The sequence below is a fragment of the Boleophthalmus pectinirostris genome, unplaced genomic scaffold (assembly GCF_026225935.1).
Source record: "Boleophthalmus pectinirostris isolate CB_2022bp ecotype Guang Dong unplaced genomic scaffold, ASM2622593v1 HiC_scaffold_17, whole genome shotgun sequence".
Taxonomy (NCBI): Eukaryota; Metazoa; Chordata; class Actinopteri; order Gobiiformes; family Gobiidae; genus Boleophthalmus; species Boleophthalmus pectinirostris.
In genome coordinates, this window is record NW_026571115.1 from 25,556,328 (window position 1) to 25,583,621 (window position 27,294).

General features: G+C 38.5%; 1 protein-coding gene across 1 annotated transcript; it reads left to right on the plus strand.

Moving 5' to 3' along the window:
- The first annotated feature begins 986 nt into the window (after positions 1 to 986).
- LOC110155776 (rho GDP-dissociation inhibitor 1-like) lies at positions 987 to 27,171 on the plus strand. The gene is made up of 6 exons (XM_020919941.2): positions 987 to 1,369; positions 16,318 to 16,473; positions 18,410 to 18,490; positions 24,504 to 24,574; positions 25,989 to 26,052; positions 26,133 to 27,171. Exons 1-6 carry the CDS (start codon positions 1,297 to 1,299, stop codon positions 26,327 to 26,329), a joined length of 642 nt encoding a protein of 213 aa, XP_020775600.1. The 5' UTR covers positions 987 to 1,296; the 3' UTR covers positions 26,330 to 27,171.
- The last annotated feature ends 123 nt before the right edge of the window (positions 27,172 to 27,294 follow it).

A 27,294-nucleotide genomic window follows, 5' to 3' on the forward strand; every position in this document is an offset into this window, starting at 1 on the left:
GCAGCATATAACTTTTCTGGTCTCCATGGAGATGCAGTTTTGTTGCCTGGAAAGTGCCAGAGCATGGCATTTAACTTTTATATGGAAACAAGTGAGAAATGCCAGTCAAGGGAAAGGTATAGGTCAGATTTGTAGAAAGGTAACCCCGCTCATGCATGTTTTTCAAGGTATTTTAGCAACAAAAACACCCCCAATTTAGTAATCAAATGTGCCTAACCCTAACCCTAAGTTTAATGCCATACTGAGGAATATTTCAGGCAAAGAATAACATCCCCACATCAGAATTATTATATATTGTACCTTCCTAATCAGCTATAAAAAGATTGATAGTCATTTCATTTTGCGAATAGTCCAAACTGTGTAAGCTTTCTTATCTTTAATTCTCAACAAAAAACTGGGGACATACATTAGATGAGGCTATATGAAAATGACCTGTTTCATTGAATTGGACAATTATTTGCTAAATAGTTTTACAGTTTCCTAAATATTCCATCTTTTTAGGGTGATTGTCGGTCAAATCTTATTCTGTAACACCTATATGACCCACTATCCTTTGTTTAACATGGAATATGTGTGTTAAGTGTGCATACAGTGCTGCCAGGGTGTGGTCACTAAAAGCAAGCAGAAAAAGGGGAAAAAATGAAGAGTGTGTGTTGGGGATGGAGGGGGAGTGAGTGAGTGAGAGAAAGATGGATAGGTGGAAGACAGTGGACATAGGGCTGGAGTCAAATCTACGGGTTGGTGCTGCTGGGGCATGAGGGGTGGATGATAGGCGGAGGAGAGAAAGAAAGAAATAAAGGGATGGGGTGGGTAAAGGATGAGCTCATTGCAGTCTCCGGGCTGATGACAGTGGAGGCTGGGGGTGGAGGGGAGCGCACAGTCCGTCTGCGAGTCGATAACCGGCGGAGTCAGACGCACCACTCTGCCTTGCGCACAGACACCGGCTCTCCTCCTTGAGCATCCGAGCTCCGTACTCCCGCTGTTTTAGAGTTGCAACACTTGAAAACACATAAGAAGAAGTTTTAAGAGCCGGATCGTGCGCGCTTGCTTTTGTTTTCCCCTTTTCATCTTGTCTTGCCACGCACCCACGCCCACGGACCCCCTCCCCTGCGCTGTCTCCCCTCACGCACGCACACATCCACACCTCTCCACACTATTCCTCGTGGATGCTCGCCGCCGCCGGTCTACTTTTCTGGGCACTACCTGTGGAGGAGGAGGTTCCCCGGTTCTCGGTCCGTCTTCGGTTCCGGTGATCGTGCAGACAGCGGCAGGAGCAGCCCCGTGCACCGGAGCGCCATGCTGGGAGTGGACGCGTGTGAGTTCGGGGGCCAGGTGGTGGAGTTGCTGTGGATCGCCATGTGCTACAGAGGTGAGGAGGACACACCGAAGGGGACGGGAGTAGCAGCAAGCCACCAAGTTTGTGGTGCAAGTTGAGGCGTGACTTTGCACATGTGAATGAGCTGTTAATGTGCAAAGTTCGCGCGTGAGATTGTTTCAAAACGTTCAAATTACAATTCTCAACACGCATTAAGACTTTTTAAATTGATTTTTTGGTTCTTTTTTTTTTTTTTTTTTTTTACAACACACCTTAGAAAAAATGTGTGCAGATTTTATATTTTAGTGTTAAATTTAGGCTTTAGACTTTAAATTACTAAGATATACCTTTGTAATAACCATTTATAACAGCTATATTTTCATTTTAACCTGTCTTAATTATTTGTGAGCTGATTCCTCTTGCAGACTACAGCAAATTGTGATTCCAGACCTGTGCCATAAGTCTCCATTTGAGAGGCTGTGTGGACATTTTTATGCCTAACATGAGTCTGTGCCAACACAAGCCAAAGGTGGCCGGATCAATAGCTATTGATCATACACCGGGCTGTTTCTATATGTGGGTGTAGACTGGAGTGTGTTTGGGTAATTACACCTGCGCTCATGAATATTTAAACATTCTGTGTAATTGTCAGAAATAGGTATTACAGAGAGGAGGGTGAAAGATGACACAGCCAAAACAGTGGCTACATGATGTCACCTGCTTGGATAGCCGGTGATGTTGGTGTGACTGCAGCAGGTTTAAAAGGCTGAGCAGGGCCAGATGGTGGAGGGGTCCTGGGGTTTCCCTCGCCCAGGTGTGTGTGTGTGTGTGTGTGTGTGTGTGTGTGTGTGTGTGTGTGTGTGTGAGCGTGGAGAGATAGAGCGAGCGTGACAAAGATGAGGCTGTCGCACTCAGCATCTGCAACACTGAAAGCTGTTTGAACATCAGGGAAGAAATGCGTGATCATGTTTGCACTGCAGAGAGGGCTGGTGCATTCACTGGACTCTTTACTCAACAGGAAATGATAGGAACAGTGCAAGAATACAATTTACAATACTTTACAATCTAATTATGTTTTTATAGTAGCTTTGATCTTGTGGTTGGGGATTACAGGGTCCCTCACTCAATTTAATATGATGGCTCACAATACAATAATATCAAGATATGGCCATACATTGATTTGGTGCGTATTCTACAATCGATTAGACATTTTAAAGAAGCTATTACAACAGTTTTTCTTGGTTAAATCACTACCTGCACAAGCTCTATCCAATATGCTTGTGAAGGTGCACTATGTAACTCTTCTGCTGTATTAAATGTATCTGTCTTGCTTAAAAATACCTTAAAAGCATGTATTCTTACTGTGAGCGGACTCGCCTCTTCACAGATCTGACCCACAACTTCTCCTGGTGGCCTCACCTGATTGCCTCTATTTAGATAATTAAGCTTAAAGCCATATTGTGGAATGTACTTAGAAGTTTTCAAAGCAATAACATCTCCAGAGAGACAAGCAGGACACCAGAAGAGTTCCATAGTGCATCTTTATTGATTAAAATAGTGAACACCTCATTTGCATTACAGTTCAATCTTTAATCTAAATAAACAGAAAAATAATAGAGCTTCCATAATAGAGGATGATATATGGCTGATATTTGAACTTATTGAACTTTTTAGCTGACCTCGCAGCATTAGGATTTGTTCGCTCGACGGTAGGTGTATACATTTTTAATGTAACCAGTTGCTGCTATTTGGTTGTGACTATTGTAATGTGCCGCTAACGGGTCTAACTGGTATATTAAGCTTTTCCCAAATCCCGTAGGAAGAAGGGCAATAACGTATTTTCCCATGATAAAATTCACCAAACATTCTCTTTATTCCGGCGTTAAATCCTCGATCTCGGGAATCGTTGCCAACACAGAACGTATGGCTTCGTCTACATTCATCTCGGCCACTTTGTTTACTGGTGTGTTGTACCACAAAAGGGAGTCAGGCGCTTGAGTTTGACGTCATGGCTTTACAGCTCTTCGCTAATTGGTCTACAACTTCCGGGGTTCTTGCAGACTGTCTAGTGCATTCCGATTCCTGACCTAGTCGCTGGAGAGAAATTAAATTGAATGGAGGCACTAAGTGGCACCAGCCTGGCTATAAATCTCCAACACCGACTGATATTTTGTTTTGGTTGACCTGAGTAAACACTTTAATGTGAAGAGATAATAGCATAAAAAGTGACTACATAGCTCTTCCAATCCTCTACATGTAACACACTAGGGGCTAAGGATCTGACTGCAGCCTAGAGGGCAATCAGAAGGAGGAAGAGCAGGAGTAAATGTGTGCAAATAAAACCACAGAAACCAGAAATTCAGTTTAAAATGAAATTGTATTAATGATATGAGCTCAAAGTTTTAAAAGGAGCTTCGTTCCAGCTGCTATCATACTTATGAATAAATTGTAATCTATTTATCTAAGATTGTGTGTTTTTAACATATTTAATATTTATTGTGATTTTAGCCAAGCATGATGGATGAATTTAACTAATTGTTTATGGAACAAACCATTCTGCACTGGAGCACTGTAACACTTTACTTTGTAATTGTGTTTTTATACGTGGTTTGTGGATGAATGAAATGTGAAATGTGGGGCGTGCCTCTCAAATCTGCAAAGCAAATTTACCTACGGGTACAAATAAAGCAACCTAACCTAACCTAATTGTATATATATATATGAGAGGTATAAATAAGACATATCGGCCCAAGTTCTTCTGTATTCTAAACAATCGGTATCAGCCATGAACAAAATCCTATTGGTCAAACTCTTTTCCACAATATAGTATCGAATCAGATACAGTAGTCTACAATATCAATACTCAACACCAAATTTAGTATCATGTAGATCATATAGAAATTTTTCTATGTTTGTACTACTACTACACTTTTTCTTCCCTTGTGTCTCTTCTGTATCAAGGACTGCTGATCAATATGCAATATGAAAACACAGTTTGAAGGACTTGAATGTATTTTAAATCGTACTATAGAGAACTGGACCAGACTCGGAGCTTTTGTGATTTATTGGAACATTTTGCTCAAATGATACAGTATTTTTTAATCTTTTGCTTTTTGGTTCTAACTGTTGCTTGCGTTTCAACTGTGACTCACTCCTCATTGAATCTGACTTCGCCATTTTATTACACCTTGCATAATTGTATTCAGAAACGCTTTTTACTTTCTCTACTGATCAGAATAAATCCTTTTGGTGCTGTGGTTATGTCACATTATAGACTTGACAGAGGAGCTGCAGTCTAAGAAGCGTCATCGGAAGATTAATGGAAGGATGCTGAGGAGTAAGATGATGAAGAGGAGGAGAGCAGGGGAGGAGAGGAGCGTGTGAGAAGAGGAGTAGAGAGAGAGCAGGGGAGCAGAGACAGAGTAGAGGAGGAAAGACAAAGCAGAGGAGGAGACAGGAAGGAGAGGCAGAGAAGAGGAGAAGAGAGAGAGCAGAGGCGGAAAGGCAGAGGAGAGGAGGAGAGACAGACCAGAGAGGAGAGGGAGAGACAGTGAAGAGGAGGAAAGACAGAGCAGAGGGAGAGTAAAGGCAGAGAGACAGAGCAGAGGAGAAGAGACTTAGCAGAGGAGGAGAGAGGCTAGAGCAGAGGAAGAGAGAACAAAGGAGGAGAGAGAGGGAGTAGAAGAGGAGAGTGAGAGAAGAGGAGGAGAGGAGAAGGAGAGACAGAGTAGAGGAGGAAAGACAAAGCAGAGAAGGAGAGAGGAAGAAGAGAGCAGTGGAGTAGAGAGAAAGCAGAGGAGGGAGAGAGAGCAAGTAGAAGAGAGAGAGCAGAGGAGGAGAGAGAGAGCAGTGGAGAAGAGAGAAAGCAGAGGAGAGAGAGAGAGTAGAGGAGGAAAGGCAAAGCAGAGGAGGCGAGAAAGAGCTGATGATGAAAGACAGAGCAGAGGAGAGAGAGAGCAGAGGAGGAAAGACAGAGGAGAGGGAGAGACAGAGTAGAAGAGTAGAAGAGCGAGAGCAGAGGAGGAGAAAGAGAGAGAGAGCACAGAAGGAAAGACAGCAGGGGAGGAGAGAGAGAGAGAGAGAGAGAGAATAGAGGAGGAGAGAGAGAGAGCAGAGGAGAAGAGACAGAACAGTAGAGGAGAGATAAAGAAGAGACAGCAGAGGAGGAGGGATGAAACAGAGGAGGTGAGACTGGAAGCAGGAGTGATGACAGAGTAGAGGAGGCGAGACACTTGAGGAAGAGAGACAGATGAGGAGGATAGACAGAATAGAGAAAGAGAGACAAGGAGCAGATAGAAGAGAGGAGGAGAGACAGATCAGAGAATTAGAGACAAAGCAGAGGAGAGGAGAGACTTAGCAGGGGAAGATGTGTGGAACAAAGGGATTTACAGCAGAGTCTGTGCTGACAGCAGAGGAGCAACTCCAGTGGGTGAGGCCCAAACTGTCAATCAACCTCCATCACCTTAATTAAGTCACTGTAGCTCGATTCAATGACTTGTGCATTTTGTAGCTTAAAACCACACAATGTTTTGAAAGTTTATAATATCAGGACTGGTTATCTCAGATTGAAATGCAAATTAGATTCTGATTCTGAAGACATTTAAAATTTATAAATCAAATTTTTTCTTGCATCTTTTGACCCAGTGAAGCATTCAAACTCTGTATTTGGTCCTTTGCAAGCACACTTTTAATTCAGTTAAAGAACACAAGAAAAAACTTTATTTGGCTGCAAAACAGACTTGAATTATGCAGATATAAATCTCCCAAATTAAATTAAATTATTTTGAAAAGAGGTGCCAACACAAGAACAGTGGCTCGCCCTAAACTTGGATTCAACATCGTAATAAAAAAATAATAAATGATGATGATTTCAGCAGACTGCGTAAATGAATATTGCAGTTGTCAATACTGCAGTACACATTTCTGTAAAACTCTATTGAACCATGGTCGCCATAAACATGATTTTCCCATTATCCCCTGCAGCCAGGTCACGGCCCACTGTCTCTGCACTCGCACTCGCGTCTGTCTGCTCCTGTCAACTTGTCAGATGAGGGTCTTTTAGGAAATCATACTGGATTTGCCCCTTCTCGTCGTCCATCTTTGTTTCTTCTTCCTCTCCTCCTCTTTGGGTTGCTGGAGTGATAAATGAGGTTGAGTGGGTGAGTAGACACAGACAGGACCTATCAAGTCAGTCAATTAGACAAGCGGCTGTCTCTCTCTGTTACCGTCAGAACAGCTGGGGATGAACCAGCAGCTTGTGCATGTGCCAACAATGGCTTTTTAATTGTCGCCGCTAATTTGAGCATACATTATTATAGTTACATAATATTCAGGCAAGGGAAGACTTAATGGGTGTTAGGAATTATGTAAGAATAGTTTTTCTTAAACTGGCTTTGTTTGTAGTGCAGCTCAGAGACAGCTAAAAAATGCCACAAAAAATAAATGAATAAAAAGTCAAGCTAAAAAAATCAATCAAGAGTGCCGTTACTACAAAATCAAATTTGTTATACATGAAATTAATCACTCATATGGGTCCGAGTGATTATGGTAATATGACCCCACACTCAGATAAATAGGCCGAGCTAACAAACAGAAACTGTGAACAAGTAGGGTGTTAGTTTCAGAGTAGTTTCATTGTAGTTAGCTCCTCTCTGCAGACAGATATAAGGCAGTGTCCACCAGCATCTGACCAGAACTGAAGAAGCAGCTTGGATGAGCTAAATAAACGTTTGTCCAGTTGTCCATATTTGGTGAAACTAAATAGCTGTAATTGTAACATCTGATTTGTTATTTGATAATGTAATTGGTAGGAAACATTAAATAATGCACAAAATTTGGTATTTTAAAATAAAATAAAATAAAAACATATCAGAGAGTGAGGTGAAATAAACGTACATGTGCTATCATGTAATATTTTGTCAAGCTTTTCTCACTGAGTACTCATATGAGTAACAAAACTTTTACACTTGTAAGAGTATTGTTACACTGTATTATAGTTCAACAATATAAATCTGTAAAGAAAAGAGGATGTGAGTTAAATTCTTGCTGATTAATCGGTGGCCATGTTTGTGGAGACATTAGTTAACTGTTTCTTTCAGATTATAAATGCAAATATTTTTCTTTACTGTTGTACATTTTATTATGTGATTATGATTGAAATTCAGTGAATTGGTGGAAACCAATTACAAAGATGGCGACTCATTTTAGTTTGTGTTAGATTTGTATTTTGGATGTCACAGTATGTCAGATTCTCTACCATTTTCTGTAAATCTACAGAACTTTATATGGATTTTTCTACCCTGTTGTAAATGCTTTGAAATGTCGTTTATAAAAAGCAGTCTGCACAAAATTCATACATTTCATACGTTTGTAAAACCCAGTGCACTATAGGTGTAGCGGCCAAACTTGCCCTATGCAAGGTCCCCTATGGCTGCAGTGTGTGTGGTGTTTCACACGCGTCTTCCATAAAAGAGTCCAAATACTGTGTACCTTGATTGTTTAGTGGCATACCTTATAACCATCCAAAAATACACAGATTCAGCACAACTCAATAGACTCAATAGACGATGGTCAAAAAACTGTATACCTCCACACCACAACACCTGTGTGCACCTTTTCCTCCCCTTCTCTAGGGCAGGTGCTTACAAAAATTACAAATAGCGGCTCACAGTGGTGGGAGGTAGAGACAGGTAACATGGCTCCAACAATGGGTACTGTAGTCATATGGCTGCAGAAGTGCAGAAAAGGTCAGTGATAGTTTAAGGGCAACATGCAGCAATGAAGACGATGATATATGGAATAGCCGTTACAATGAGGTTATTGTACGGCGTGTCTTTGTGGAGCTGTGTTCGATCAACTGGTGGAAGGCTGTATAGGATATTATGTCAGTGCCCTGGTGTTGAACCGTTGATCTTTGTTGTCACTAATGTGCTTCCATAGCTTTTACCTTCATTCTCACAGCTCATGTGGTTTTTAACAGAGCTGTGAAGGATCCCCTTTAATCTGCTGCAGTGGTCCTTTGGCATATAGGCTGTGTGTTTGAGCGTCCCAGTGGTCTCATTATAGTATTAGGAGGAACAGTGACAGGGAGCCACAAAGGACTATAAAACTGCAGATCCATGCTCTGCTGCACGCGGCGCCGCTGCTTTCTTCACAGTAAGCAGTTATCTGGGTTAGGAGGATGAGAGGATGCAGGCCAGCTGGGCGAAGGGAAGCTAAGATATGCTTTTTCATAACAAGGAAATAGACATCCGTATTATATTTCATTTTGACGATTCTCCCCCATATTATTATATTTTGTTTTAAATTGTTAATAGCTGTGACAATGCTCCTAATTACATTCATTCTGAAACACAGGGACAGTAGTGCAATATTTCACCACAACATTCTACAGGCCAATAGGTAAAGTAAAACTAAAATCTTATTATTATAGAAAAAGAAATATTTACTTTTTGTGTTATATCTATGTATTTACATTCTATATCTATGTTCTGTGTATTATTGTCCTAAAAAACATTCATTCATTCATTCAAATAGGCTCTACTCACATTATGTCACAAATGTTTGGAAAGATGCGATGACAACTTTTGGTGTAGTTCCCGACACTGGGTTTGCTGACCGACTGTGATAAAACCCACTGAAGTAAATGTCATCAGTGGTAAAATGAAGACAGCATACATATATATACACATACATATTTGGCACCATGTCTCTTCTATTCGCATGTACCCAGTGCGCTCGGAGTTGTGTGTCAGTGCGGAAATTACGAAAACTGAGGTATGCTTGTAATTGTTGATTAGCCGAACATAACGGAACGCTACAATGACATGTAGATGGAAAAAACTGGGCCATTTTCTCATTTTTCTAGATTTTGTGAGACTTGCTACCGTGAACAGAGCTCGAAGTTGGTTGGAAGTTGTAATCGCATCTTTCCAAACGTCTTCCTGGTTTGTGACGTAACGTGAAAAGAGCCTATAGTATTGAATGGAGCAATATGCAAGCTGTCACTTGTCACTAGTATAAATGATCAGGATTAACATTTGTGGATTCTTCAAGTGAAAATTATAATGAAAATACTTATCAATATGTTAGACATTCTCATATTATTCAGTCTGAAAGTAACTCATATTTTACCTTCTTAAGTCATTAAAAGTAGCAAATCATTCTTTTTAATCCATCGACTTTGGGACTGGACAATTGTAAATTGAACTTTAGTCCACCTGACAGCTAGAAAAATGTCACAAACATCAAAAATATCACATATCCTCCCTTTGTCTTTTTGTCTTTTTGTCTTCATAATGGCTTGCATGTTCAAAAAATTCTCACAATTCATGTCCCACTAAGTACAAGACACCCTCAGATTAAAATGCCATTACACTGAATATCTAACATTGTTTTTCTTGTTCGCCAGCCTTGCAGTATCCCCAGGGCTCCTCCTAATGCCAACCAGACTGCAGTGTTGATTTAGGCTAACTGTGCAAGCTATGGCAGAGGAGAACCACGTGTTCGCCTCCAGTCTTTCTGTCATAGATCCAAGAAGCCACCCATGAATCACAGATATGGCATAAAACCCACTTGGACTGAATAAGTAATAACTAATGATGATCGCAGAAGCCGGGGGGTAATGGGGCAGATTTATAGGGCATCAAGGCAAATGTACCAGATGATATTACAGATGGAGACTAAGCTTTGTTCAGCGTTATTTAATTTTGTCAATATTGAGAACCTCGGGCGTCCATTCATCTACATTTGGAGAACAAGCTACGTCAAAATTAAAGGTTAAATCTTCAGTGGCATTTCTCTTTTTTGTCTTGCATAGCATTGTTTGACTGTGACCATAGAGGCGGATTGTATTTTCAGATACATTTACTCAAGTACAATTTAATAAGAATTGTACTTCTCTGAGTAGTTTTCTGACGCCTTGAGTAATCTATTTTACAGTGTAGCAGTACTCTCTCTCCCACAAAACAAAAGCTGACAAAAGCTTTATGTTGACCAGTGGCAGAGTTTGCAATTTGGGGGCCCTAGGTGAACTTGAATTCGGGGATCTCACTATAATGCATCATTTTTTTGGGGGGTTCTTTTGTGGCGTTTTTTTGTGTGTTTTTTTTTATATTTATTGTCTGTTTTTTCTCATTGTTCTTGAGACACGCGCATCTTTATTTGAATTAGGGTGGATTGGAAACTTGTCTTATTAGTTTGGTCGCCCAATAGATAACCAGAGCTGAAAGTAGTTTTGTTTTTTTGCTAGTACAATTAAATTTTAGTTTACATCCATCTACGATTATGATTATGATCATGTTAAAATCAGGGTCAAGCTGACGAGTCCATTCTAAAGTTAAAGGGGGGAATGCTTTGACAGTGAAAATAAATTTGACAATCAGATCCTATTTTGATGGTGTTTTCTTATTTAATAGTAAACTACTCTCATTTAATGTCATACTGAGAGAAAATCAAATTGCTCTGAGGCCTCGGTCATTAGTGGCACTGAGGGCAATTGTTTGGGGGCCCCTCCAGGTTCGGGGGCCCAAGGCTGCCGCCCATTGTTGCTTAATGGTAGCGCCGCCTCTGATGTTGGCAATATCAAATGATTCATCTTTTTGCACAGCTTCTTCAGATGTGAGTTACTTTTTCTCATTATCCTTTGAAAATATCAGATTTTGTCTTCAGTTAAATAGTTTGTCCATCCAATTACTTCAAATTATAAATGGGATGTTATGTCCAGGCAGTTAGTCTTAAAGTTACTCTTACTTGAATAGTAGTTTAATCAAATATATTTTACTATTATTTAAGTAATTTCTTAGTCCTATACTTAATTTTTTGTACCTATACACCCCCTATTCCGACATCCCTTCATGCCTCTATTTAGACATGCCAGTTTTCTGACACTTTTTAGTATGGCTATTTCGACATGTCATTTTTTTTTTGAGAGAGATGTGCTAGTCTTGCTGTTCTTCAGTGTTTTTAATTGCAACAGCTATCAAGTCACACACAAAACTGACACACATACACGTGACAAAATGAATGAAGCACAAAGGGCCCATGCAGCCTCCATTTTAGATTAGATAATTTCCTGATGGCTGGGCTATGCTCTTTTTAAAAATGCGTGATTTTTTTTCCACTGTCTGATATCTTATGTGGCCAAAGTATTCTCTGATCAAGAGCTTTGCACTGGCCCAAGTATCTTATGATATATGGGAGAGCAAAGTATAAAAGGTAGGGATGTAACAGTAATCGAAATATTGTGATATCATATCGTCAAAGTTCTCACAATAATATCGTGGACCATCACAATATATCGAATTACAAGTCTCTTTCTTAAATTAAGAGTTATGGTGCAGCAGTAGCTAAAAAAAGACAGAGGGAACTACATAGACCATGATCCTTTGCTCCATTTCAGTGTAGACTACACGAAGAAATAACAGTTCTAAGCACTTTTAAGTCTTAGTTCTTTGTATTAAGTCTTGTAAAGGCATTTTAAGAGGAAAAAGTAACAAATGAACAGTTTCAGCTGTTTAGCCTCCACAAAATATCGCAATAAATATCGTATGGAGAAATTTGGATATCTTTACATCCATAATCATAAGCCTACCTACCATATCGTGAGCTTTCTCATGGTATCACTATAAATATTGTACCGTGAGGTTCATACCGTGACGATATTGTATCGTGAGACTTGGATTTCGTTACACCCCTAATAATAGGCTATCACGTTAATATTATTCATGTCAGAAAAGCTTCAGTAATATTGATTTGAGGTACACTACACCAATCACCTCTATCAGTATTGTACTCCATGAAAACGTAGGCCATGTAATTTATATACATGATATACTATGTAGCGGTGGAATAAGGACTTTCAAATGCATGCTAATGAATGCGGTTGAGAGTGACAGGTCAGCAGAGTGCAGATCAGAGGGAAAGAGGCATGAGAGCGTGAGCTTATACACACTCTGTTAGCATGCAGGGTTTCATATGTAAATAGATGCAATCATTCACTTATACTGGCCCGGGTCATTCATAGCCTCAAACACAATGAAGCAAAGGGTTTTTCAGCAGCAGGCATTATTGTTATGAACAAAATTATATATTCCAGCCACAGGGGTCAGTAAAGTAACAGAACACATATTTTTGTGGTTCTTTTTGGATGAAATGAAATAAAATGTAATAAAAATCTCTCTGTTCATATATGTAACTATTGTGAGAGAGTGCTACTGTTACTAACTCCAACCAGAAGAGGTCAGTAAGAATGTATTAGTACTACTATTGTGGCTTGATAATGATGTTTTTTTAAACACACTACCAGTCAAAAGTTTGGACACACCATTTTATTTTTATTTATTTTTTACCACTTTATAGATTTTGTATACACAGAAAACATGACATGTATGAAATAAGATATATGAAACTACGTAGTAAAGACATTTGTTATTTATTAAATTTTTTCTGAATATATTTTGACAAAGCAAAGAAATATAATAAAATATTTTTAAAAATGTAGAGTTATCTAATTTTTTTCCTTTGCTTCATGATTCTATATATCTTGCTTCATGTATTTGATGTCTTCTGTATGTGTACAAAATGTAGAAAGTAGTAAAAATAAGAGAAAAAAAACAAACATTGAATGAGATGGTGAGTTCCAAACTTTTGATTAACAGTGTATGTCTATAGAGTAGACTATACAGTAAAGTAAATGTGCCCCTCAATGCGAGACAGGGTCATGTCTATACTGCCCTACAAAGGCAGAACACTGTAAATGTTTGGTCAAAAATGAGTTAATGTCATTCTGGGAATATTTGAGACCTCCTTTATCATGTGAATAACTTTCTGTACTCTCCTTATTTTTGGCACATGATATAAAGGCAGTTGTGCAAAGGCAAAAGGCAGTAACAGTGCCTTTCTTTTACTTTTACTGACTTTTGCCTTTGCACGACTTCTTATTTTTGGCTCATGATACAAGGATAGAGTACAGTAGCTGCCAAATAAAGGTCAAAGGTCAATTTTGAGCTCAGTATTTTTAAAATCTAAATATTTCTTCATTATAGCAAGTAGCTGTCACATTTTCGGACCCCTACCTGTTATGCTTTTGTATGGACAAAACACAAACTTTGAAGTCAGTTTCACACTCTGGCGAGTTACGGTCTTTTGCTTTTGTAGGGCAGTATAATCTAACAGGTTTTGTTTTGACGGTGCGAGGCCATTTATGTCTATTTGATTGCTTTGCATACCAAGCAGGTTCCCTTCAAAAAAAAAAAAAAAAAGTGACCCCATAGCAAAAAGAAGTTCACGTAGTTGTCATGGTAACGGCGAAGGGCCCTGGTGTTTGGCCCTGATTATCTGGAGCTGCCCTGTTTGCACCGATTACATTCCTGATTTGGACTTTTTCAGAATCTATACCCCGCCTTTCTGCTCGTGTGTGCGCGATTAGAGGCTCGTGTCAGCCAATTACCTCCACAGATAAGTACGGCTTCGCTGCTGTCATTATGAACAATTACAAAACACGAGCATGCCCCATCATGGCTTCCACACCGCATTACCCGCTATGTGTCCATGTCCAGCTCTCCAGATAATTGGAGTCTGCTGTTATGTTGTGATCCATCAAGGGATTCCATGCGAAGATGCCGTTTCTATAGGATGTTGTAATCTGGTGTTTTGAATTCTGGATGCTTTGAATTCATTATAAAAATTTGTTGTTTTTTTGACAATAATGGAATAATTTAGGACGACTAAAAATTTGAGCTGTGGAATGATTTTGGATTTTCTGTCAAACCTGTCAGTAAAGGTATGAGCTTAACTAGAGAGAGATTTTGGATTTCTTCAAGTAAAATTCTTTCTCTTTTAACACAGTTTACAGATAATTCTTGTACTGTGAGTTTGATTATCTGGACTCTGCTGCCACCACTTTAAAGCATGACCTGGAGAATATTTGTTGGATATTTTTTAACTAGCAAAAGTAACATTTTGATCAAAGTTCCATTCCCTCTGCAATTAGTCAGCGTATTTAGTTATTTTTTTCATTTACTCGTGTATTACAGTTTTAATATTTATATTCACATAAAAATTCTAACTACTACACTATTACACTGCCTTTACACATGAACTGAATATTTCTATCACTCAGTGGCTTGGCTGCACTGAAACTGGACTTCTCTCCTATCTTGCCGCTCGCACTATCATATGTCTGTACAATCCAATATTGAACCATTTTCCCAGATGAAATTAACTCCTGCAGTATTCAAGCTGCCCATGTGCAGACTGAACCAGAGCAATCACCTGTTCTGCTCTGACACTTAATAAAATAAAGGTTTTAATAACATACAGTTACAGTAAATGTGCTGTGTAGAATGTTAAATAAAAGAGAGAACAGAATGTCTTTGTTTTAATTTAATGATTAAAAATAATGAACAGTTATAATCTCAAAAAATAAAAAGGATATTTTAGAGAAGAAAGCATGAGGTAAATGAGGAGAGACTGTAGCCAACCAAGCGCTATAAAGTCAAAGCATTTGACAGCTGCAATTTCCAAAGTGACATAACCTCCACACTCCATTTAGATCTAAACATGGCTGAGGAAAGGTGCTATGATGGTAGCAAATCTGTTTTATATGATTTCTATTTGACTGTTTGTTTGTGTGTGTGTGTTTATTATTGTAATATTTGCTGTATATTAAAGTAAATATTAAGTTTGTACAAGTAAAGCTATTGAGCTGTTGAAGTGGTAGGCATGTTTGTGTTCTTGTTTATTTTATTTATTCAAAAAACATCTCACTTGCGAGGGGGTCCTAAACAATAACAGAAAAATTGCATTTACAGAAAAAAAAACACACAGGCAACACTCACACTTTACAATACAGGATCATAAGATGTACTTGCATCTCTCTGAGTTTATCATCCCCACACATATATATTTGGAGAGTATTGAAGGAAGAAAGGAAGAAAAGCAACTCTATTTACATCAGGAAGTACATAAAACAAAAATGTAATTTTTATGGAAAACAGGAGCAGGAAATCTGATGCCATAAACAGATGGATCGATGTAATTGATTGGATTTAGGAAAGCAAGTTGTGCCATTAATTTGGGGCTTTAAAGTTAAATGCTCTGCGGCCAGTTTCTTTTTTTATAGAGAAAACTTAAAAAAATAGTTGTTCAGTGTGATGTAAGTTATATGTAGTTCTAAACCGAATGAGAAACTCTTTTAGATAAATTGAGAACTTAAAATAATAACTCTTAAGCACAAATTGTAGAAAGTGTAGCTGTCTTCTAGAGACAAGAGAAAGCCAGTTTACTTATGAATACTTTTGACAGTGGTGTGTTCTGTCGGGACATGTTAACACACTCAGTCAGTCCTATATTTTATTATCAAATTGACTTTTTAAATTTGATTCTTGCTCCATGCTATTCCATATGTCTGCCCTCCTTCATGTCTGTTTTTAAGACTCACATCAGTCTCTTGGGTTGTCAGCTCCAAAACTGAAATCCAGTTGGTTTAAATCTGAAAATCTGCAGTAATGAGGATCTAAATAGTCACTAAACTCCCACTAAATCCTAAACCCCAGCACCAGCAGTCAATCATTAGTCAGTGCTTGTGCAGCCCCTGCAGCTCAGTGAGTGAACTGTGTTGTGTTGTGATTGTAGTAAATTTTTTGAAATGGTAAACACAGGCTACATACTGTTTCTTTAATAACTTTAATAAGCAGGTTTGTCATTAACCTATTAACCAACAGATAATGATAAGTGTTGGATAGTAGTTATCTTTTACAAGTTTGCTCCGTCCAAATTCACACACACAATAAAAACCCGGTCACACAGCATACTTACATTTCTAAACTGATGCAACAACTCCAGACATTACCCTGTCATTGTACATGTTTTTGATAAACCGGAGGAGGGTTTCCAAATCACACGGTGGAGTTGTGTATTAACCCTATATAACTCCGTCACAATACTACAACATTAGAACTATCTTATTAACACAGTATCTTCTCTTCCTTTTTCCCACACAGGCCTGGTAGGTGATGAAGACGATGCTCCCGCTGAGACTGTGGCCTTCAAAACTCCGGCACAGAAGACTCTAGAGGAAATCCGACGTCTGGACCAGGACGACGAGAGCCTGGTCCGATACAAGAAAACTCTACTGGGAGTGACCTCAAGCCCCCAAGGTCTGTGTATATTGTTGTCTGTGTATATGCGTCACCCTTGTACCCGTAATAATAACAGTATTGACACATAACAAGAGCATGGATGCTTGTCTCAGCAACTCTGTGACAGGCCTGAGTCTCCCTGTGCTGTAACATAACTCTATAGTATCAGATAAAATGGGATGAACAGCAGAGATGGACTATAATGATATGATCAAATAGAATAATGTACTCTGAACAAAGCTCTGCTCACTGTCAGTGGGTTATTTTTGCATCAGTGCTATTAGGTTTTAGGCAGTGTCTGAAAGGAGAAACCACAGAAGCAGTTACTCTTTATGCATTTGACAAAAGAACTGAAGTCAAATGTAATGCTGGACTATGAATTTGTAGGCCTATAGACACTGAATGTCCATCGATAAAGTTTTTAAATAAGAAGAATAAATAAAATACAATGGTTTACTTTCATATATTTCCTGTCACATCCGGAATGATATCTTTCCAGACTAATATCCCTCTGTATAAATAATATACAGAGGGATATCAGTCTGGTCACCACGCCCTCCGTCATGTTCTGCAGAAATTCATCACTTTTTTTCAGTAACCTCCAATATTTTTTATCTTTTTTCCTCATAAGCCATTTGCTTTCATATGGACAGAACATATGTGCTCCTTAGTTACACCCATCTGAACTGGGAGATTCACTGGTGGCCAGACTCACGTCCTTGTAAAGTATTGAAGAAGTGTGTATTCTGGATCACAACTTCATATACTATGTCTCCAACCACACATTAACTTTACAGACCAGTTTTTATTGATTTTGTGTGAAATTGTGTCTATAGTTTAATGGTAAATGTTCACATTTTTATGTAGCGGTTTTCCAACTTCACAGCACTCAAAGCCCTTTACATCAAGGAACCACTCACCCATTTATACACGCATTCATACACATACACAGCAAGGACAGCATTCATCTGTAGAAGCTAGAATCACACCAACCTGTGGGTCAGTGGATCTGATCGCTCAACCGATGATGTTTTTATGTTGAGAGCGGGATTCAAACCATCAACCTTCGGATTAGTGGGCAAACATTCTTACCACCTTAGCTACTGCCGCCCCGTGCTTACTATAAACATAAATACAGATATATTAATGGTAAGCACATTGTACCATAAACCAATCACACAACAATGTATTTTAGATTAACGGTATACATTATAAATTTATTGGTGCTTGTCTGCCACCTGCTTGTCACCATGGAGATATTGCTGGTGTGCCTGGAATGCTCCACAGTATCACTTTAAACTTATCTATCCCCATAGAGACACGCTAGGAATACATGTTTTAGAAATGAAAAACACCTGTAAATGAATAAATTCAAGATAGAAAATATATATGTCATAATATGTAACATTACAGGCAAAGTATTAAGATCCCAAAACACAGATTTATTTATATCCAAGTCTTATGATACGATATCGTCATGGTATGAACCTCAAGGTATGATATTTATTACGAATATCGTGGAAAAGCTCATGATATGCTGGCGAGGCTCACGATTAGGGATGTAACAATATCCAAATCTCTCGGTACAATATGTGGAGGCAGAAAACTGTTAATTTGCAACTTTTTCCTCTTAAAATCCCTTGATAAGACTTAATCCAAAGAACTAAGAACTAACTAAGACTTAAAAGTGCTTAGAACTGTTATTTCTTCTTGTAGTCTGCACTGAAATGAAGCAAAGGATCATGGTCTATGTAGTTCCCTCTGTCTTTTTTAGCTATTGTTCCACTATAACTCTTAACTTAAGCAAAGAGACTTGTAATTCGATATATTGTGATGGATCTTATTGTGAGAACTTTGACAATATTTCAGTTAGTGTTACATCTCTACTGTTTGGTCTAATGCATCATAATACACTGAATTTCTAAACATTTATTGCTGACTCTTTGTTCCGTAGGTGACACCCCCAACGTGCAGGTGCTCAGTATGACATTGTTGTTCGACGAGGGCTCACCGCCGCTCACCATGGACCTAACAGGTAACTCGCTTTTCCTTCTCTGTGTTTATTATGTACAGTGGGTATAAACATGAGCACAGCCACTGCATTGGGTGTGTCCCTGGCTGCTGGAAAAGGCAGAGAAAGGGGACAGTTGATGTTTGCTTACTGGGCACTATAGACAGTCCCCCATGGGTGCAGCGAAATGTCATGTTGAGGATGAGGAGAAGGGGGAGAAGCGGGAGGGAGGGGGGGGTCATGTGTGGCTGCAGACAGTGGAGCACCTTTTGTCTGCTTGCACTTGGGTGTGTCCGCTTTCTATGTACGAATAACGTAGGTGTTCGCTGACATTTAGAGTATAGTTTTTTAGTTGTGAGGTAATCCCGATTCACAAGTGCAAGTCGTCGCATTACTCATACTCAAACAGAAGGTCACTGGTTGCTAGGTGACAGTCACATCCAAAGATGGGAAGTCTAGCTGACACAGTGCGCGGTTTGTAAGTTTTTTTCCCCCTCTTTTATATAATCCAGATACTACTCTCGATCTAATAGCATGTAATGCACAGACTAAATCCATACATAAGCATAAGGTACTAATCTGCTGGATCGTGTTGCAGGCAGACAGTCCAGGCGGCACCAGACTCGATGAGAAATGGACTTTCCACTAGAACGCATTAGAGACCTCATTTTAAACTATAGGCCGTTAGCAGTGCAGCATTGTGCCCTAAGTAATGGCTGGTACTCGTGTTTGTGCTTTGTGTGTGTGTGTGTGTGTGTGATGATGATGGTAAAGTGGAGAGGAAGAAGTGCTGATGGAGAGGACTTCTAACCACACTTAAATGTCATCGTTTTGCTGTTTTTATCTGGGTCGATGTCTCAGCATTTGCACAGTGTAGCAGTCTCTTGTTTCACTCAGAGCTCAGGAGTGTGCATTCGTTTAAATAGTACTTTTTTTTTAATAGTAAACAATAATGCAGATGTGCAAGATTACAAGCAAAACATAGTAGTATTCACCATCCACTGTAGGATTTTCCACATAGAACATACTATTAATTGAAATATGAATGCGTACGTTTTGGCAATTCTGTCATTTTTACTTGATAGCTGTTGCAAATATAAGTTATAGTTTTACACCAATCAAGACTAGGGTGACCAGACGTTCCTATTTCCCTGGGACAGTCCCAATTTTGAGCCCTGTGTCCCATGTCCCAGCAGATTTATCCAAAACCAGTGATTTGTCCCAGTTTTATACAAGAAATGCCCCAGGTATCCCTATGTTTGACCAATCTAATACCTTCCAATGGTAAAGAGAGGCCCAAATTGTCATTTGTTTAAATAAAATACAGACAAGCTGCTTAAAAATGACCAAAACACAAATAAAATGTGATTATACTGACTCACATTACTGCCAAATGCATAACAATTTTCCTTAATTACACACTAGTTACACAATTTTATTATTACCAACCAGCCAAAACAAGGGATGTCCCAGTTTTTTATTTAAAAAATCTGGTCAACCTAGTAAATTAGTTTTGGATCCAATTTACAGAAATTATAGGAGGTTTTGTTTTAAAGACTTCCATATTGATGATGATCACATTGGAGAGAATTCTGTTCCACATAATTTCCACATAGGAATCACATTTTTTTCTGATACTTTAAATATTCTTTCAACAAAAAAAAAAGTGTTTTCCTATATTTTTATTTGTCATATAATAATTTCTTCTTACATGGGTTGTAAATTTTAAATCAAGAAAAAATGGCTTAGTTAATGTTTTATGTTTTAGTTAAATTAATATTCCAACCTTTTACATTAAGTGCCTGTTTTGTTATTTTCCCACAAACCAAATGCACATTATTATTATTTCAAAGCAAGGAAAAATAACTGCAAATCTTAGAGAAAAAGGAGCTGTTTTTATACCTTAGAAAAAGCATATTGTGGATGAGATGGTGATGTGTAGATATCCATACAGTAAAAAACATAGTATTCCCAGTTGGTCTTCCTCAGTGCTCCAGTGCCCTAAATTCAACCTGGTTAAACTTTCATGGTACTGGCGGCCATGTTTAGCTGACCGTGCGTTCTGCTGCTGCATATACAGTATATTTACTCACGTGCTGTCAGCCCAGGACGAAGAATGGCTAATTAACATAATGGAGGAGCTGCATTAGGACGCAACTCACAATACAATTACAACTCAGGTAAAGTCATTATGCAGTAAATGTTTTTCTTCATCTTACTAATATGCTGTGTATGTAAACTCAAGCTGTTTTAGATCAGGGGACCAGGACTAAACCAGGACTAAATCAGGTCTAAACCAAGTCTAAAACAGTACTAAACCAGGACTAAAACATGGTTTAACCAGGACTAAACCAGAACTAAAACCAGGACTAAACCATGTCTAAACTAGGACTACACCAGGACTAAGACATGATTTAATCAGGTCTCAACCAGGACTAAACCAGGAATTTACCAGGTCTAAACTAGGTCTAAACCAGGACTAAAATGGGATTTAACCAGGTCTAAACCAGGACTAAACCAGGTCTAAACCAGATCTAAAACCAGGATTAAACCAGGATTTAACCAGGATTTAACCAGGAATTTACCAGGTCTAAACTAGGTCTAAACTAGAAGTAAAATGGGATTTAACCAAGTCAAAACTAGGAATAAACCAGGTCTAAACCAGGTCTAAAACCAGGACTAAACCAGGACTAAAACATGATTTAACTAGGACCAAACCAGGACTAAATCACAAAATTACCAGGTCTAAACCAGGTCTAAACTGGGACTAAAATGGGATTTAACCAGGTCTAAACAAGGACTAAACCAGGTCTAAACCTGATCTAAAACCAGGATTAAACCAGGACTAAACCAGGATTTAACCAGGACTAAACTAGATATGTACCAGGTCTAAACTAGGTCTAAACCAGGACTAAAATGGGATTTAACCAAGACTAAATCAGGACTAAACCAGGTCTAAACCAGGTCTAAAACCAGGACTAAACCAGGACTAAACCATGAATTTACCAGGTCTAAACCAGGTCTAAACCAGGACTAAAATGGGATTTAACCAGGTCTAAACAAGGACTAAACCAGGTCTAAACCAGATCTAAATCCAGGATTAAACCAGGAATAAACCAGGATTTAACCAGGACTAAACCATGCCGCACATAAAACCGGTCCTTAGTACATAAAAGGTTGGGGACCACTGTTTTAGATAAAATTTTATAATGTAAGAATTTTGAAAGAGTCTCAGTTTTCAGTTTCAATCTTCAGTGTTAATCTCAGTTGGGAGAAACGTTTTTAGACTAAAACTATTTTGGAGTGGTCTATTTTGTGGTTAAATGAATTGTGATCAATATCAAGATTAGAATCAAGCTATTCCTCTCAGTGTAAAATAACTCAGACTTAGGGGCAGTCTTTTGGATCTTATAGATTCTTGCCTCCTTCAAAGACTCATAAATCCTATCTCTAGAGCATTGTACGACTCAATAGTAGACAGTCTATCTCCACTCTGACCTATTTTCTGTGCCAGACGCTCCCGGGGGCCACACTTCTGCCTTGGCCTTCACGTCCCTTGAGACCAGACGCAGGAACTCAATCAGTCAGTGTGGAGGAAGTAATCAGCATGTTCCTGTTGAGACAAGGAAACTGACACAAAGAGAATCAAAGAAAGTCTCCAAAACCACATGCGCTGTATTACATTATGATTATGTGATATTAGATTGAATTGAATTGAAAGGTTGTACGAGGTGAGTTGGAAAAGCTGCCAAACCAAGTGAAAGATGCACAGTTCTAATTACATTTTAATATAATTTCACTGGAGAAAAACTGGTGCAGACAACCCCGACCTCAGGCCAAACGGAGACAAATTTCCATATGGGAAAAGCAAAATGGACCTTAATCCTACTATTAAAACTTAGTCCCTTCATGTTGTGCTGTGCAATGCATCAAATTACAATCTAGGTTGAGAGTTCAAACTTTGGAGAATGAACTGTACCCATTTTCTGTATTAAATTTAAATGTTTAAAGAGGGAATATTATACAAAATTGATTTTTTGAGCTCTTGATTTACTGGTCAGTTTATGTTCCTGCCCTCACCTATGGTCATGAGCTTTCGCAGAAAGCTCACAGAAATGAGCGGCCAAAATGAGTTTCCTCTGCAGGGTGGCTGAACTCTCCCTTAGAGATAGGGTGAGGAGCTCAGTCACATGGAAGGAGCTCAGAGTAGAGACGCTGCTCCTCCACGTCGAGAGGAGCCAGCTGAGGTGGCTTGGGCATAGCTCTTGGACGCCTTCTTTTGGAGGTGTTTTGGGCATGTCCCACTGTTAGGGGGCCCCAGGGAAGACCCAGAACATGCTGGAGGGACTATGTCCCTCAGTTGGCCTGGGAATGCCTTGGGGTCCCCCGAAGAAGCTGGAAGAAGTGTCTGGGGTGAAGGAAGTCTGGGAGTCCCTACTTAGACTGCTGCCCCCGCGACCCAGCCCCGGATTAGAGGGAAGAAAATAGATGGAGTTTTTTAAGCTTTCTACTACCACGTTTTAACTATGAGATGGAAAATTTAACAATGATATTGTTTATCGTGATAAAAAAGGACATTTTATATAATTGTGATAATTGCCAACAAAAATATTCACTGTTGTATTTCCAGAATGTTCTGAAAAAAGCTACTTATCCATGATGGTCTCTTCTAGATAATTGTTTACGCTTATACTCTCTCGGGTCCTATTTAAACCCGCGTTAGGGTGGAGAGCAGAGGGAGGGGAGACTCAGGAGTGTCAAAAATGAAAGTGAAACTTAAAAGACATGTTTGCACCTTGTTTTCGGTTTCAAAACAATAAAAGATAACATGGTGATCTAAACCTGTTATGTGTTTACACCTAGGGGTACTTGGGTTTACTGGGGGTGTAACAATAACCAAAACATCATGATATCGTATCGTCAAAACATAACTATGTATTACCAAAAAACAACAAAATCAAATATTCTGATTGATCCATATGGTCATCAGTTTTATGTATAAAATTCCATATTATGCTATGGCTGTGCTACTGCAGCTGACACACGGCTCTGTGCTGTTTAGGTGTGCGTGTTATCTATGGTTCACTTCCTTCCTGTCCTCTGCCTCAGTGTGCCTGTATCTGAACACATCACCACTGCCCCGTTCTCCTATCTGCCCTTCATCTTCCTCCCTCCTCCTCCTCCCTCCATTAGGAAGCACTCCGGCCTGATGCGCACTTTTAAATTGAGATTTAAAGTCATTAGGCCCTGAATGTATCTCTGATTGTGCTGGTTTTGCAGCGCGCTTCTCTGCCCTTCACTATACGCCCATTCAACACTAACCATAAGGGCAGTTACGGGCTTTAAAGAACCATTTTGGGATGTAAAAGAAGAAAATTTCTCCTGCATCTGTCTTTTAAATTCTGCAATATGGGTGATAATGACCAAAATGAATGTCCAGATTAGAAGATATTATGTGAATATTATGAGATATGTTCTTTAAATGTCCCAGTAGAGGTTTGATATATTAATGTGCTCGGACTGTAAATCAAAGGTCAAAATTGCAGAAACTAAAACCATTATTTGAAATATTACATGTCAATTTTTAAAGGGCCTATATTACGACATTTTCTGATCTATGCTGTAATGTTCTCTCCTCATCAAAAACATACCTGGAGTTGTGTTTTTTGACTTGTTTTATTAGTCTGTCTACATTTCCAAAGCTACAAAATGCTCTGTTCCACCTTATGAAGTCATGAACTGGTATTTTTCAAGTTAACATCTATCTTTTTACCTTTTGTTTGGCAGAGATTGGAAACTTCAGAGCTGAAATTATCCAAATAATTCTAGTGTAGGTGTATGGAGTTTAAAAGCACAGTGGACCTTTCTTTCCTAGCACGTTCCGAGCTTTTGCAAATCAGGGACAAAGAGAACAGGGCTGACTTCATACTATGAGTCATGTATTGTCATCGCTATTTGCTGCTGCTGGGCTGAGGATTTGGTCACATGTTTACATTGCAACTGTGAGTAATGTTTTATTTTTGATGTTGTCTCCCAGGGAACTTGAGCAATCTACCAGTGTTTACCTTAAAGGAGGGAGTGCAGTTCAGAATAAAGATCGTTTTCAAGGTAAGACAAGACCAACACTTCATATTTATGGATTTTATGTAACATTTTTGTTGTATTATTTCTTCTTTGTCCTGATTCTACACACTTTTATCCCTGGTTATTGCATTATTTTTACTGCCATAGTGTACATGTTCACAAGAGCAAACTTCACTTACCACTAGGTGTTGCCAGAATTACATCCTCAGTATTATTTATGTGTTTGTATAGTTTGCAGGAAGCAATTTTATCTACAATAAATCATTAAAAGTACATTTCTAGTGGAGGGTCTGCCACTTGCTTGTCTCCATGGATATGTTCTTGGTTCAGATCTGTGGAGAGGCAAACCGGCTCACAGCATTTCTGTAGCAATAAAATACCTGTAAAGGAGTGAAAGTAAGAGAGTTATGTTTAATGTTATACTGTGGAACATTCCTGGGAAAGCAATAACATCACTGTGGAGACGAGCAGATGACAGACCATCCATATCCATAGTGCACCTACTGTATGTCTTATATTTTTAGTCAGCGCTCTGCTGAGAACCAAATTTGATTAAAAAAAAAAAAAAAAAAAAACACTATTTACATGTATTTCTGAATATATTGAAATAATTGAAATAATAACAGTAACTTTATCAGCAAAATAATTTATTAATCAGTTATTCTGCCCCTCAATGAAAGAGTTTCCGTGTGTAGCGAGGACATCTGCTGGACAAATATAGAATTGTTATGTTTGTTAAGCAGACGCAAGTGTTATTTATTTAATTATTTTATTATGTTAAGGGCCTTGAGAAGAATCACCAACAGTCATTATAGAGAGCCATCCAATCCATTATTTGTTCAGTGTAAAGTGTTGAAAATGCATGATATTGTTGACTTAAGTATCCTCAAAGTCATGTATAAAGCAAAGTGCAATGTGTTACCTGTAAATATTCAAAGACTGTTTGAGATGAGAACAAGCAACTACAATTTAAACTTACAAGGAACCTACATGTTTTTAAAAAAACAGATTCAGAACCAAGGTTATGGAGCGAAGCATTACTGTGAAAGGAGTTATGAAAAGAATTTAAGGAATATTTTTGGCAAAGATTTTAAAAAGTCAAGTACAATGACATTTAAAAATACACATGTAATTGAATGCAATGTGTATATATGAAAAAGAAGACTAAGTTGTTGTGCATAATAGTGAAGATTTCTGTTTGCAATTGATTAATAATTGTGCATGAACTGAAAGGTACTGAGTTGAAGTGTTTTAAAGTAACTATCAGTGTTAATGTTTTGTCTGGAAAAGGGAAAAGGGGGGCAGATAACATAAGATTACTCTTCTTTCTGCTCCTTTTCATTCATTTCTTGTATGTTTGTTGTTGTGACGCTGTTGATGTCTTTTTATACTATATGAATGAAATAAATAAACTAATACACTTTTTTTTTTTTTGCAGGTGAATCACGAGATCGTTTCTGGATTAAAATACTATCATGTAACCTCAAGAAAAGGACTGAACGGTAATTTGACCTAAATAGTCATAAAATCCAAGTTGTGTTTGTATGTAATATCTGTCTATATGCTGTGTATTTCTGTGCAGTGGATAAAGAAGCTTTCATGGTGGGCAGTTATGGACCACGGGCCGAGGAACAGGAGTTTATTTCCAGCGTGGAGGAAGCTCCCAAAGGCATGATTGCACGCGGCCACTACACCATCAAGTCTCGCTTCATTGATGATGACAAGAACGTGCATTTGGCTTGGGAGTGGGGCTTTGATATCAAAAAAGACTGGGAGTGAATAGGGGAAAATAACCTCTCCTTTGTCAAATCTTAACTCCAGCAGGTAGGTTACTGTAACATGCAAATGGGACTATGGCAGTATGTTTAAGCATTTCCTTTTTCACTAGAATTGGTGATAGACAATAAGGTCAATTTAGGGACTGTATAAACAGCTTTTTAGGGTCAATGATGTCAAAATCCCTCACTGCTTTTCTGTGCAGTTGAAATACTTTGTTGTATGCTTTTTGCATCAAGGCTTGTGTTTTCATTCCTCAATATAATTTTTCATTGTAATGGAAGAAGAGATCATATTAATTCCAGGGTTACGGTGAAAATCTATTCTGTTTTGGAAACAGTATTTTTGGATGTTTGCTTCTAAAGCTTTGGTCGTTGGAAATCTGTCTATACTGTAGAGAGATATGCATGTAATTAGTTGAAATCGGATACAATTTCCTCAATAAATCTTAATGAGCCCTTTGAAAAGGTTTCCTAGACATGTAATGTGAATACAACACAGCTTATAATAAACACTTTAATAGAAAATGTTAACAACCGGAGCTCCTTTCCCCTTTATAAACCAATTATCTGTGTTAATTATTTGAATATGATATTGTCACATTGCTAAACATTAAATATGAAAATCACATTGGAACATACTGTAATTGTTGGCTTGTTGGGTGTTGCATGGTTTAGTCGGGTTCTCTCACTTTTTACATGTTTATTGTAAAATTGATGTGATGAAAATAAGACCAGTGGCTTACAGGAAAAAACATTTGTGTGTCTCCTGCCTCTCACTGTAAAAACTGCCACTGTCAGTGTCAATTATGTATTATGTATCTTTTAATAAAGGCTACCAACCAATCAGGTGACTCCACACTTTGTCCAACTATAAGTAAGTCAAACACAAATGACCTTCTTTTAAGATATTTGTGCTGGTTTTATTAACTTATCTGACAGCCACAAATGCCAAAATACAGGAAAAAT

Bases quoted from the DNA above. Each gene is read 5' to 3' on its own strand.
- LOC110155776 (XM_020919941.2), top strand. From the start codon at position 1,297: ATGCTGGGAGTGGACGCGTGTGAGTTCGGGGGCCAGGTGGTGGAGTTG. The intron at 18,491-24,503 runs GTAACTCGCTTT...GTTGTCTCCCAG, and splicing joins GCTCACCATGGACCTAACAG to GGAACTTGAGCAATCTACCA. The intron at 26,053-26,132 runs GTAATTTGACCT...ATTTCTGTGCAG, and splicing joins CTCAAGAAAAGGACTGAACG to TGGATAAAGAAGCTTTCATG.